The sequence below is a fragment of the Lissotriton helveticus genome, chromosome 6 (assembly GCF_964261635.1).
Source record: "Lissotriton helveticus chromosome 6, aLisHel1.1, whole genome shotgun sequence".
Taxonomy (NCBI): domain Eukaryota; kingdom Metazoa; phylum Chordata; class Amphibia; order Caudata; family Salamandridae; genus Lissotriton; species Lissotriton helveticus.
Genome location: NC_136067.1, coordinates 1,777,386,436 through 1,777,400,350, shown reverse-complemented (window position 1 = coordinate 1,777,400,350; position 13,915 = coordinate 1,777,386,436). Strand labels below are relative to the sequence as shown.

The following is a 13,915-nucleotide window of genomic DNA, read 5'->3' as shown; positions in this document are numbered from 1 at the left end:
AGTGGCCAATAATGTGGTAACGAAAGCCGAGTGAAACCATTTATATTTAGAGAGTGAAGATCCTGTACAATAGAACAAAAACGTAAAGAGACTATTACAAAACATCACACAGAAAATACATCCTTTTGTATTCTTTCCAGTAGTGACAAGCTAATGAGAACATTGATAGATCAGAGACGATTCAAAGACAGAGGAGGGGGTGCTCACACAAATAATGGCAAATGCGTGAGATTAACTTCCAGCAGCCGGAGGAAAAAACAGAATCATTTACCGACCTGAAAAAGGCAGAGAACAGAAAAAGGAAAATAAAGCGTCAGAGCAAGGTCAAAGATGGAAACAAGGGTCTATAATATAAAAGCAGGCAGTAAAACAGAAAGATTAAACTGGCTGCAATATCTAAATGTCAATGTAAACAGATGTACTTCCTTTTTCACTTAAATGCAATGCTGACTGTTTCCCTGAATAAAATGGCACATTGAGTTCGGTCTAAAGAATGCACAGAAACAAATTCTTCATAAATTGATGTATTGTGCAGCAATAACAGAATAAATCCATGTGGTCCTCTGAGTCATTAGTTAGGATTGCTAGCTACAAACGCCAATAAAATGGTTGATCCTTCGTGTATAAAAACGTGGTCATGTTTTATACTCATTATCTTGGCAACATGAAAACAAAACACAAATTAAAAAATAAAAAATAAATCATAAAACACGAATAAGTTCCAATGTGATCCTAGATTGCCGTATATCAATGTTAATCACTTTGACTTCCACTCTTTCCCCAGGACCCAGCCCAAGGCTCCGCCGTCTTCGATCTTTGGACAGTTTTGCTTCTGTTATGAAGCGCATGGGTATTAATCCAGGGCGGCCCACTCCAACGTCAACAAAAACTCCGAACAGAGTGGCATTTTCTACTTTTCCAGTTAGAATTGTTCCGATTTTCAAATCCTCAAGGCAGACTATATTTGTTTTAAAATCAGGTTTGTCAAATTCTGCAACAAATAAACACAAAGATAAGGTCGTGAAATAAGTTTAAAAAAATGCAACATGAAGTTAAATATTTTTTATTAAAGATTGTGTAATAAAACTGGAAGATATCTATTTTTCTGACAATTTTTCAGTGATATGATTCACTAATATTCTAAAATATATGAGCTGTCTTTACATTAAAGATGTATTCTCCAACGAGTAGAGAAAATCTGTGAGTGAGGATACTTCCGAGACATGCAGATACAAATGATGAGTAGGTAAGCACGTATTTACTACACACAGGATACATTTCTCTTCCTAGTTGTAACTCAACATAACATAAGTAAATTGGTAATTCATTTGGTACAGTATATGACGTGCCGTGTTTTAAATTAGGCCATGACATTATAACAGCTTTAATACTAGTCTACCCATATTTGAAAAAGCAAAATAAGCTAATATTATTAATTAACAGTAGCTAACATAGAAGTCACACATGGGACAATTTTCATTCCTATCAATTATAGTCTGTGCATGAGCTGTCGTCTATATTTGAATATCTGTGCTTGTTATAACCACCATATACCTTTGGTAGAGAAACGTATCTCCTAACTATGTGCCTTCCATGTGAGCAGTAGCACTGGGGAAGTCCAGCTTTGATTGAAGCATTTTCTACAAAGCCTACGACACATGATGCCCAGGTGTCCTGGAAAGTATTAGAGGCTAATAGTATTGTGCACTGTGTAAATATAGGGCTTACAACGGTCTGTGTTACAGTTACCCGCTTAACCGCGGTGGCAATTCCGCCGCAGTGCAGCGGTTTGATTAGGTGGGCGGGGCCGCGTCGGCCAACGGCCGTGCACCCACACTACAAAGATAGTGCTCGCAATGGCCGTTGGCCGACGGGCGCATGGAAAGGGTTAAACAAAACATGGTCAGTAGGTGGCAGGAGGCCTTTGGAACAGAATACTGCAGCCCTGCATCATGGGTTAGACTCACGCATTTCAGTGCTGGTGTCCACATCACTGCACTAAAATGCATTAGTCACGCATTACTGTTCATCCGACTTCAAGTTCCATGCAGCACTGTAATAATAATTAAGAAAATCCCAAACGCGCTTCAGTTTGCAGAGAATGCTTTCGCAGGCAAATCCACTTCACTGCTGCCAGCCTGGGCCTGTTGCTATGATGACCAGTGTGTCACTGATACATTGCATTTCTGCAGCGCAGTGAAAATTAAAACAGCTCTGGTCCTGCATCTTTGTGATGTAGATCCGGGGGCGGCACAGTTTGCTATAGAAATAAAAGAGTTTCCTCCAAATAAACAACAAACAGGTAGCTGTTGTTTTAAGGCTTGTGGCGTGTGCCGTAGTTGCTTAACCCCTTCGGTGCTCATGACGGAGCGGTTCCATCATGAGCGCCGGTCGGGCTGTGCTTATGACGGAACCGTTCCGTCATGGCCTCGCCCGCTCAATAGAACCTTTAGCACAGCCCGGAAACTCGCGCCGCGCTGAAGGAGTTAAGGGTGTGCTTTTCCTAACTGACTCTGTTGTGCTCGCCAGCTAGAAAAGTGGCTTGAAACCCTTGAATGGTTGGAGGGGGCGTCAGTGGGATATCTAGAAGCAGCTCAAGATTCCCTTCTAAGTCACAGGCCTGACCTGACCTGTAATGCACCTCCGCTCCCCCCCCCACCTTATACATTATTAGGGCGAAGAAATCACATACACTGATGGTTCTGTATTGTACACTCAGGCTTTTATGTTTACAAAGAACTTTGATATGTACAATGAAAAAAGAAATACAAAACAGTTGTGTGTGGTGTCCCAAGTGAAAAAAGGAACCTAGGATAATAGTGAAAAATTTGTGACAATTACAAGGTTCCCAAAGTTGTATGAAAGTCGACCATTAAATGGATATAAGATGTACAGCAGCTATATACAGTGATATGTGCTAGTTAATGGTTCGCTTTATCTTGTGTCAACAAGGTTTCGACCCTCTTGTGAAATGTGGGATCTCATCAGGACCTAGGGATGTAGGGACACTAGATGGTATGACTGCGTAACCCCGTGAGGAGTGTGTGCCACACGTGAGTGAAAAAAACAATTAATACTCACAATGGAACCCAGCCAGGAGCCCAAATGTGAGTGGGGGAAGTGCTGACAGCCAGTGGGTAGCACAGTCTTGAAATACAATTGATGCCACAATACAGCGTTGGTAGGCTGATAGTGTTTACTGGAACGCTGGTAAATGATTTTTGGGCTCCGATACCGTCTGCGATGAATTTGAAAAGGATGTGACCTAATTAGTCATGCATTGTCTCCAAAGTGAAGATTACTGGTGCGCAACAGGCGTTGTTGCCTAAAGTACCTCGATATTATTCGATGAACAAATTCCGAGTAGGACAGGATGAGAGTTCTCCTTAAGCGTGTCAATACATGGCGCGAACGGAAAGACCCCAGAGCAAAGCAGACTGATGCTGCCTTCCTGTTCGCGCCGTGGATTGACACGCGTAAGGAGTACTCTCATCCCATCCTACTCGGAATTTGTTCACTGAATTATACCCGAGAGGTGGGCCTGCGTACTAAGTTCACACCAGCAAGTCCTGGAGAACAGAACGGCCAAAGAAGCCGTCTCTCCGGACTTGGCTGTCCAGGCAGTAGTGTTTGGTGAATGTGTGCAGCGATGTCCACGTAGTTACCTGACAGATGTCATCTAGGGGGACTCCTCGTCCGTCCCAAAGCAGTAGTAGCTGCGGTTGCCCTGGTGGAATGGGCGTGCAGCCCCACCAGAGGCTTCTTCTTTGCCAAGGAATAGCAGGCTTTGATGCACTGAACGACCCACCTGGAGATGGTCCGTTTGTGCATGGCCTAACTTTTTTAGCGCCCACGTAACCAAAGAGCTGGTCGTCCACCCGGAATTGTTTGGTGCGATCCAAGTAGAAGGAAAGCGCACGTTTTGGCTCCAGACAGTGAAGCCTCTCTTCCTCTTTCGAAGGATGCGGAGGTGGAAAGCAGGTGGACAAAGTGATGGTTTGGCCAAAGTGGAAAGAAGTAACCACCTTGGGAAGAAAGGAAGGCCTAGTTCTAAGGACGACCTTGTCCGGATGGACAGCCAGAAAGGGAGGTTTGGAAGAATGAGCTTGTAGCTCACTCACCCTGCGTGCAGAGATGATGGCCACCAGAAATGCAGTTTTCAAAGTGAGAAGTCTGAGAGGACAGTTATGTAGCGGCTCAAAGGGAGCACCTATAAGATATGTAAGAACCAAGTTCAAGTCCCACTGGGGCATTACGAAGGGAACAGGAGGAAAAAGATGAGTAAAGCCCTTAAGGAATCTATTTACAACAGGGGACTTGAAAAGAGAAGGCTCATCAGGAAGTCTAAGGAAGGCTGAAATGGCCGAGAGGTAGCCCTTTAGAGTGCCCAGAGCAGAGCCCTGCTGGGCCAAAGAAAGGAGGAACAACAGAACCTCAGAAAGAGGGGCGGAAAGGGGATCCATAGCCTTTGCTGTGACCATGCCACAAATTTGTTCCATCTGCAGGCGTATACCGTCTTAGTGGAGGGACGCCTGGCTGCCACGATAACATCGCAGACTTCGAGAGGCAGGTCAAACGACGTCAACTTCCGCCACTCAATCTCCATGCAAGGAGTTGGAGGCTGGACAAGTTCTCGTGGAGGACCGTCCCCTTCTGCTGCAACAGAAGATCCTCCCGGGGAGGATGTCGGATCAATGGCCATGTTGAGCAGCTTGGGATACCAGACTCTTCGTGCCCAATCTGGAGCCACAGGAATGACTTGGGCCCGGTCAAGATTGATCTTATTCAGCACTCTGGGCAGAAGTGGTATAGGTGGAAAGGCGTATAGCAGACTGCAACTCCACTCGTGAGGAAAAGGACTGCAGTGGTTGTCAATAGAAAAAAGAGTGCTATTTAAGGCAATGTGCTATTGCCACCGCATTTTAACACAAAACAGCCCAAGATACTTGCAACCACTACTAACCCAATATACCCCAGGACGGAATCTAAGATCCATGGTTAAAGCTCTGGTAACGGTACCAAGAATACACAGAGCCAGAATGGGGGCTCGCTCTTTTACACACCTAGCAGCCAAGACTTGGAACACCCTACCAATGGCGTTGAGTACAGAGACATGTGAAAGTAGATTCCACAAGCAATTAAAGACGTGGCTGTTTGCCAAAAAGGACGAGCAGGAAAAGAGCATTATATATCAGCTGACAGGTGTAGCAGAGTGACATCTTCCGCCTCAGAACCCTGTTCAGATGTCTTATCGCAGGGACACACCGGCGTTGTAACCAAGCGCTCTACAAATGAATTAAATTAAGCATCTTGCGAGTGCAGCCTTTGAAATTCCAACGTGCGGAACTGCTGACATTGCGCGTTCTCAGAGGCAGATGCCTCCTGACTCACCCTCGCGACAGCAATAAGAAAAAGCTATAACTCGGCCAGCGCTAGCCACATTATAGCTCTGTTTTTTAAAATCAATGTTCAGCCCTACTGCACAGAACCCGTTCTGCTATGCAACTAGGCAAAAAATATTGACAAAGACAATAGCTTGCACAGGTGAAACCTATTTGTTTAGCCAATGCTTTTTTGCTCCCAAGGAGGGAGGGGGTAAGCAAACATGCTGGAGTGTGGAAGGAGGCAAGCAACAATGCAGAGCTGGTGGGAGGGTGCAAGGAGTAAGTGTTGGACCCGGTCCTTTGGGCAGGTTTACCCCGTGACTTTTTGCTTTTTCCTAGCCTGTTTTTGGAACCTGGGTTGGTGATTTTTAGGCCTCTGCGCACTTTTTCACTGTAGTACAGTGTAAAGTGCGTGTGCTTTCTGTGTATGGATGGTGAGTGACCTGCCCTCCCATAGGAATGAATGGGAAATATGTATGCCCATGGTAGATTCCTGATGCGTGGGGAGTGCAGGGGCGAGTTTGATATGTATGAACTCGTGAGAATGAATGCTGCAGAATGGTGTATGTGGCATGGCTGTATCTAGTCCAGAAGCGCCACTTTTAGAAGTTGGCATAATTGTGTAGTGAGTCTGCTAGCACGTGATTGGCTGATGGGCCTGGCCCAGGCATGCCTGGGCCTGTTGGTAGATGGACTGTCTGGAGGAGGGGGGTCTGAGTCAAGCCGTAGATGAAAGGCCCCCCATCTGCTGTTAGGGAGGAGTGGAAAGAGCTCTGGTGGTGCTGTGCCGTGCCTGGCAGCCCACCCCTGATGGCTCTCCCTCCGGATGGCCCCCTGTCACCTCTGACCTGAGGCTGACAGGAGAGGGAAACCAGATACACCCAGAGCTTAGGGCTCGCTCACACAAAGACTTCTAAAGACTTCAAAGCTGTTTCTGTGGATAAGAAGGGGCTGTTCCCCTTCCCAAGACGTTCTTGTTATCTGGACTTGAATCGACCAGGGGTGGGTGCTGCCCAGCTCCTGGACTCCTGGGGGACCCCTCTGCCCTGCCTGGGCTGAGGGGGGGACTTGGCTTTACCCCTGGGAGGCTCTGGGACCGTGTTGCAGCATGGAGGAGCTGCATTTGCTTGCAGGAAGCGCTGTGCTTCCCCCTGAGCGCCTGGGAGCGCTCTGCCTGATTTCTAGCGCTGTAGAGCGCTTTATTTGAATTATAGCGCTGTGGGTCGTCATTTAGCGCTGGGAGCGCTTTATTTACATTGCGAGTGCCCACCTCGCTTATCGGTCATTGTATTTCGGCTGCCCGCGCCGATATCTTCAATACCTGCCCGCCTGCCTGCCTGAATCGGGCCGCCGCGCTGCCCGCGGCGACCCGGAAGTACCTGGCCGGCCGGCCAATCCCAGCGCGGCCGGCCGGAAGTCCCGCCCCGCGGTCCGCGGAGCGAGGAAGAAGGAGGAGAGGCAGAAGATGGCGGCCGTGGACGGGGCTCCTCTCGGCTGAGGGAGCCCCAGGGAGACAAGGCGGTCGGCTGGCAGGGCTCCCGTGTGCCGAGGGAGCCCTGCAGAAGAGGAGGAGACTCGTGGTCGGCGGCTGAGGGGCTCCCGCGTGCGGAGGGAGCCCCGGCGAGGAAGAGAGGAGGCCGGCGCGAGGCTCCCCGCCTGGAGGGAGAGCCTCGAGCGAGCAGAGACCCGCTGTCGCCCCGCCCGCGATGGAGTCCCGGTGAGTCTGGGCGGAGGGCCGGGCAGAGTGGGGCAGAAGAGGGGAGGGGCGCCGGGGCACGCGGCGGTGTCCGCCCCCCCCCAGTGGCGCGAGCTCGCGCCGATAGCCAGTGTGAAGCCACGAGGGCTTCGAGGGCGGCCCCAGATGGCAGTGGGTCGCCCCAACGTTCTATGAGCCCAGAGGGGCTCAAGGGGCCTCATCTCGTTTGGCGAGCCCAGAGGCTCGTAGGGGCATACTGGACATTGGCGCATCTAGGGCGGCCCCAGTTGGCAGTGGGTCGCCCCAGCGTGTGTGAGCCCAGAGAGGCTCGTAGAGGCATAATTTACCTTGGTGCATCTAGGGCGGCCCCGGTTGGCAGCGGGTCGCCCCAACGTGGTCTCGAGCCCAGAGAGGCTCCACCGAGGGCCCGTAGCTGTCTAAGAAGTCCCTGTGAGGGGCTTGGGGCACCATTGTCTTTTAGAGCCTGTGTGGCTCCAACGTGTGCCCATTGTTTTTAGAGCCTGTGTGGTTCCAACGATTGTCCAGTGTTTTAGAGCCTGGGTGGCTCCAACGTTTGACCAGTGTTTTCAGAGCCTGTGTGGTTCCAAGCTTCGGCGCAGTTTGCACCTGAGGGCCAGTGAGGGCCCTGGCGCAGTTTTGATGATTCTCCAGCTGTCCAGCAATTAGTGGGCAGCTGCACCGTTTAGGCGCAAGTTGGAGAGAGAGTCCCTGTGTGGGACAGCGAGGGCACCGTGGTGCCAGGCCTACCCAGCTGCGCAGCACTTAGTGCCAGCTGCAACGTTTAGGCCCTTGTGAGTGTTCCCAGGGGCCCAGCAAGTAGTGGGCCCCTGCATCGTTTAGGCCCCTGACATTGAGACTCAGGGCGTCTGAGCCCCAACAAGGCCAATTGGCCTAGGGACTGCCACAGGTGGTGGCTTATGTGAGTCTTTGCGCAATGATATGGTTATTGCACCTCTGAATTAGTTCTCTTGCATCATGTGTTATTCCTGCACCTCTGAATGTTTTTAGACATCATGTGATTCTTGCGCTATTGTATTGCTCTGGCACCTCTGAATGTTTTTATGCATTATGTGTCTTTCTTTTCCTGCGCTGCACCTCTGAATGTTTAGTCATCATGTGTCTTCTTGCGCTGCACCCCTGAATGTATTTTTATTTCATCATGTGCTTATTCTTAACCCCGCTGAATGTGTAGGTTTATGCATTACGTGTTTTTCTTTACTACTCCTCTGAATGTGTTTCATACATCATGGGTAATGTGTTCTTTCTTAGACCCCTAAATGCTGTGTGATACTTAGGTGGTTGTTCTTTTTAGTACAGGTGGTCCTAGTGAGGTCCTGGTCCCCTGCGTGACAGTCTCCCAAGGAGTTTAGGGTTGCGTAGGTGGTACTTACCTGTTCCCAGTAGTTACTGGATGTGATCTATAACTGTTACTTTGTGTTACAGTGAAGTTTATATACTTTTATTCTAATTTCTGACAAGTATTTCTATATCTGCAAAGTGTTGATTCAGACAGTGGCCCATGTGGCCCTGTCTTGTAAATAATCCCTTGTGAATATTGCCGTGCCAGTTGGCACAATGTACATGTGTGATTTCTATCTGATATGTTTTGACAATACAAAAGTTATTTTAATATTACCTTGTGTGGAGTCTCTTTTGTGGTGTGCCTAGTATGTTGTTGCTGTCGTGCGCTGACGCAAATGCTTTACACATCGCCTCCGAGTTTAGCCTAGACTGCCCGCGCCATGCTACCTAGAGGGCGAGCAGGGGTTATCTTGGCGTGTGAATTCCTTGCCCTGACTGGAATGGTGGTTTCTGCCTGGCTTTGGCATAAGCCTTAGCCTACCAGAAATAGCCGGCTTCCAACATTGGTGGGTCAGCGGTGCGGATTTGGACTTGCGTTTGCCCAGTGCCATAGCGACAACTGGCTACATTACAAAAACTCTGCGTTTTTCAGATAGTCACATATTTGGGATTATTGTTTTTGATTTTGTTTTTCCTCAGAAGTGTCATTTTCAGATGGTGTTCCTGCGCTTTATGTTTAGTGGCAGATGAGAGAAAATGACAGGGCGGGACGCCAGTAGATAGGGGAGGTTCCCATAGGTTAGGAATCCCTTGCTAAGTCCAGTGTCCAATCCCTATTCCTGTCCCTGTGTGGGTAGATGGAAGAGAGGGAGGGTGGAGGAGAAATTGCTTGCTCAGGAGGGTGGTTATTCCCTGAGTGTAGTGTGTGTGTCTGGATTGCCCAGTATGGTAGGATCCAGTGGTGGCAGCTTAAATGTGTCCAGTGCGTGAAGTCCCATTCCCAGTTCCCAGAGTATGATGCCTGGTGCTCAGTAAGAGAGTGACAGGTTGAGAGTCAGAGGCAGTGAGGAACTGTCTCACCAGTCTGGAGGGGGAGTGTGTGGATGAGTGGTGTCTTGAACTGGAGGAGTTCGTGTGAGGTTTTTTTTAAGGAGCTTGCACGTGAGGTGTACCTCTGGTGGTGTGCAGGACGTCCTGCAGAGGCATTGGACAAGAAGGTGGATGTCTGGCGGTGTGCTAGATGTCTTACAGAGACATTAGAGAGTGATTCTAAAAGTAGTGGCTTGTGTATCTGATGATCCTGTGTAGGTGAAGAGGTTCATGTGTAGCCCAGCTAGGTCCCATTAGGATGGTAGGGGTGTAGGGGCTCACGTCCTGTCTCAGTGGAGGCGGAGTGAGTGTGGGACGGTGTGTCCCACGTTGGCCCGAAACCCTATCTCAGGGCCTGAAGGGTTCCCTAAGGGAGCGCCAGGTCAGGGGCCTAGGCTGTACTTATAAGTCATTTGAGGAGGATCTTCCTGTGTCTAGAGGACGGGGAGTGTCTGTAATCAGAACTCCGGCGGTCCTGGTGTTGGTAGTACCGCTCCTAAGTGGAGGGTGCAGAAGTCCTGGTTCGCTGGGCATTTGTCCGTCTAGAGTGCTTGACCATTTGTGGGGCCTCTGGAGGTCGTTCCCCGAGGAGGGGGGAGGCCAGGTTCAGGTTCAGCCTGACCTGGAGGGAAGGGCATCTGTAGTCAGTGTCCTGACCGGTTATTGGCTTCCAGGGGTACCGCTCCAAGGTGGGAGGGTGCAGAACTCTGGAGGGGGGTGCAGAGGGACGGTGTCCTTACTTCTGACCCCGGTGGGAGGAGAGTGTGTCGCTGCTACGCCGCTGGCGTGTGCTCTGTCTAGCCTGAGACATACTGTGCCTGTGATAGTGGAACTGGAAGGGGGTGCAGAAGGACGGTGTACTTCTGACCCCGGTGCAACTTAAGGGTGTAAATCCTAGGTTGGGAGATTAGGAAACTTCTAGGTCAAGAGGAGTCTCTACTAAGGTGGATCAACTGAAGAGACTGAGGAGGCGGCCCTTGCTGTGTGTTCTGGGGCCCACCTGCAGTTTGTTGTTTCCACTAAGGTAGAGGAAAGGGGGCTTTGCTGTGTGCTGTGTCCCCCCACCTGCTTGAAGAGGGACTGTGCTGTGTGCTTTGTACCTCAGAAGTGGAATCGTTTCCAGGTGGTAGACCAGTGACGGAGTGAGGTCCTGATCTGGTAGGAGAGTTGGGTTCTGGTGAGTGCTTCCCTGTGAGGGTTATTCCTTCACCCTGACTAGAAGCAAGGGTCCCTACTTGGTCTAAGGTACTTACCTCTGCCAACTAGAGACCCCCAGTTCTAACATTGGTAGAATAGAGGTAGGGTGGGGCATTCTTGCCGTGACCTCTGGTCAACCTGAGGGTGTGGTCCCTAGGTTGAAGGATCAGTGGTAGTGTAGCTACACTGAGAGAGAGAGTGGAGATTGGCTATTGTGTGCCAGGGGCTTCTGCCCCCACTCTGTGGATTGGTTAGGACCTGTGATCTTTGGATGGCCTAGGGCCTGGTCCTGGCTGTGGATGACTAGTGTGTACCAGTGGGGTATCCTAGTTGTGTCAGAGAGCATTTGTTGAGGGAAATCCCTGTGGGTTCAGAGTGGCGAAAAACTGTAAGATGGCCCTGCCCTGCAGGCCCGTCTCCGTGGTTTTGTCGCCCAAAGCATTGAAGACCATCAGTGTAGTGATTGGTCTACCCTGCGTTTTGGCTGGAAGGGGGATGTGTTGGACCCGGTCCTTTGGGCAGGTTTACCCCGTGACTTTTTGCTTTTTCCTAGCCTGTTTTTGGAACCTGGGTTGGTGATTTTTAGGCCTCTGCGCACTTTTTCACTGTAGTACAGTGTAAAGTGCGTGTGCTTTCTGTGTATGGATGGTGAGTGACCTGCCCTCCCATAGGAATGAATGGGAAATATGTATGCCCATGGTAGATTCCTGATGCGTGGGGAGTGCAGGGGCGAGTTTGATATGTATGAACTCGTGAGAATGAATGCTGCAGAATGGTGTATGCGGCATGGCTGTATCTAGTCCAGAAGAGCGCCACTTTTAGAAGTTGGCATAATTGTGTAGTGAGTCTGCTAGCACGTGATTGGCTGATGGGCCTGGCCCAGGCATGCCTGGGCCTGTTGGTAGATGGACTGTCTGGGAGGAGGGGGGTCTGAGTCAAGCCGTAGATGAAAGGCCCCCCATCTGCTGTTAGGGAGGAGTGGAAAGAGCTCTGGTGGTGCTGTGCCGTGCCTGGCAGCCCACCCCTATGGCTCTCCCTCCGGATGGCCCCCTGTCACCTCTGACCTGAGGCTGACAGGAGAGGGAAACCAGATACACCCAGAGCTTAGGGCTCGCTCACACAAAGACTTCTAAGACTTCAAAGCTGTTTCTGTGGATAAGAAGGGGCTGTTCCCCTTCCCAAGACGTTCTTGTTATCTGGACTTGAATCGACCAGGGTTGGGTGCTGCCCAGCTCCTGGATGCCTGGACTCCTGGGGGACCCCTCTGCCCTGCCTGGGCTGAGGGGGGGACTTGGCTTTACCCCTGGGAGGCTCTGGGACCGTGTTGCAGCATGGAGGAGCTGCATTTGCTTGCAGGAAGCGCTGTGCTTCCCCCTGAGCGCCTGGGAGCGCTCTGCCTGATTTCTAGCGCTGTAGAGCGCTTTATTTGAATTATAGCGGCTGTGGGTCGTCATTTAGCGCTGGGAGCGCTTTATTTACATTGCGAGTGCCCGCCTCGCTTATCGGTCCTTGTATTTCGGCTGCCCGCGCCGATATCTTCAATGCTGCCCCGCCTGCCTGCCTGAATCGGGCCGCCGCGCTGCCCGCGGCGACCCGGAAGTACCTGGCCGGCCGGCCAATCCCAGCGCGGCCGGCCGGAAGTCCCGCCCCGCGGTCCGCGGAGCGAGGAAGAAGGAGGAGAGGCAGAAGATGGCGGCGGTGGACAGGGCTCCTCTCGGCTGAGGGAGCCCCAGGGAGACAAGGCGGTCGGCTGGCAGGGCTCCCGTGTGCCGAGGGAGCCCTGCAGAAGAGGAGGGAGACTCGTGGTCGGCGGCTGAGGGGCTCCCGCGTGCGGAGGGAGCCCCGGCGAGGAAGAGAGGAGGCCGGCGCGAGGCTCCCCGCCTGGAGGGAGAGCCTCGAGCGAGCAGAGACCCGCTGTCGCCCCGCCCGCGATGGAGTCCCGGTGAGTCTGGGCGGAGGGCCGGGCAGAGTGGGGCAGAAGAGGGGAGGGGCGCCGGGGCACGCTGCGGTGTCCGCCCCCCCCCCAGTGGCGCGAGCTCGCGCCGATAGCCAGTGTGAAGCCACGGAGGGCTTCGAGGGCGGCCCCAGATGGCAGTGGGTCGCCCCACGTTCTATGAGCCCAGAGGGGCTCAAGGGGCCTCATCTCGTTTGGCGAGCCCAGAGGCTCGTAGGGGCATACTGGACATTGGCGCATCTAGGGCGGCCCCAGTTGGCAGTGGGTCGCCCCAGCGTGTGTGAGCCCCAGAGAGGCTCGTAGAGGCATAATTTACCTTGGTGCATCTAGGGCGGCCCCGGTTGGCAGCGGGTCGCCCCAACGTGGTCTCGAGCCCAGAGAGGCTCCACCGAGGGCCCGTAGCTGTCTAGTCCCTGTGAGGGGCTTGGGGCACCATTGTCTTTTAGAGGCCTGTGTGGCTCCAACGTGTGCCCATTGTTTTTAGAGCCTGTGTGGTTCCAACGATTGTCCAGTGTTTTAGAGCCTGGGTGGCTCCAACGTTTGACCAGTGTTTTCAGAGCCTGTGTGGTTCCAAGCTTCGGCGCAGTTTGCACCTGAGGGCCAGTGAGGGCCCTGGCGCAGTTTTGATGATTCTCCAGCTGTCCAGCAATTAGTGGGCAGCTGCACCGTTTAGGCGCAAGTTGGAGAGAGAGTCCCTGTGTGGGACAGCGAGGGGCACCGTGGTGCCAGGCCTACCCAGCTGCGCAGCACTTAGTGCCAGCTGCAACGTTTAGGCCCTTGTGAGTGTTCCCAGGGGCCCTGCATCGTTTAGGCCCTGACATTGAGACTCAGGGCGTCTGAGCCCCAACAAGGCCAGTTTGGCCTAGGGACTGCCACAGGTGGTGGCTTATGTGAGTCTTTGCGCAATGATATGGTTATTGCACCTCTGAATGTGTTCTCTTGCAACATGTGTTATTCCTGCACCTCTGAATGTTTTTAGACATCATGTGATTCTGCGCTATTGTATTGCTCTGGCACCTCTGAATGTTTTTATGCATTATGTGTCTTTCTTTTCCTGCGCTGCACCTCTGAATGTTTAGTCATCATGTGTCTTCTTGCGCTGCACCCCTGAATGTATTTTTATTTCATCATGTGCTTATTCTTAACCCCGCTGAATGTGTAGGTTTATGCATTAATGTGTTTTTCTTTACTACTCCTCTGAATGTGTTTCATACATCATGGGTAATGTGTTCTTTCTTAGACCCCTAAATGCTGTGTGATACTTAGGTGGTA

General features: G+C 51.5%; 1 protein-coding gene across 1 annotated transcript in view; it reads right to left on the bottom strand.

The window, feature by feature from the left end:
* Positions 1 to 508: 508 nt before the first annotated feature.
* SRBD1 (S1 RNA binding domain 1) overlaps positions 509 to 13,915 on the bottom strand; it is a 781,048-nt gene continuing 767,641 nt past the window's right edge. Inside the window, exon 22 of the mRNA XM_078649673.1 lies at positions 509 to 991. Coding sequence (XP_078505799.1) covers positions 702 to 991 — 290 coding nt within the window. The 3' untranslated portion in view covers positions 509 to 701. The remainder of the gene's footprint in view (positions 992 to 13,915) is intronic.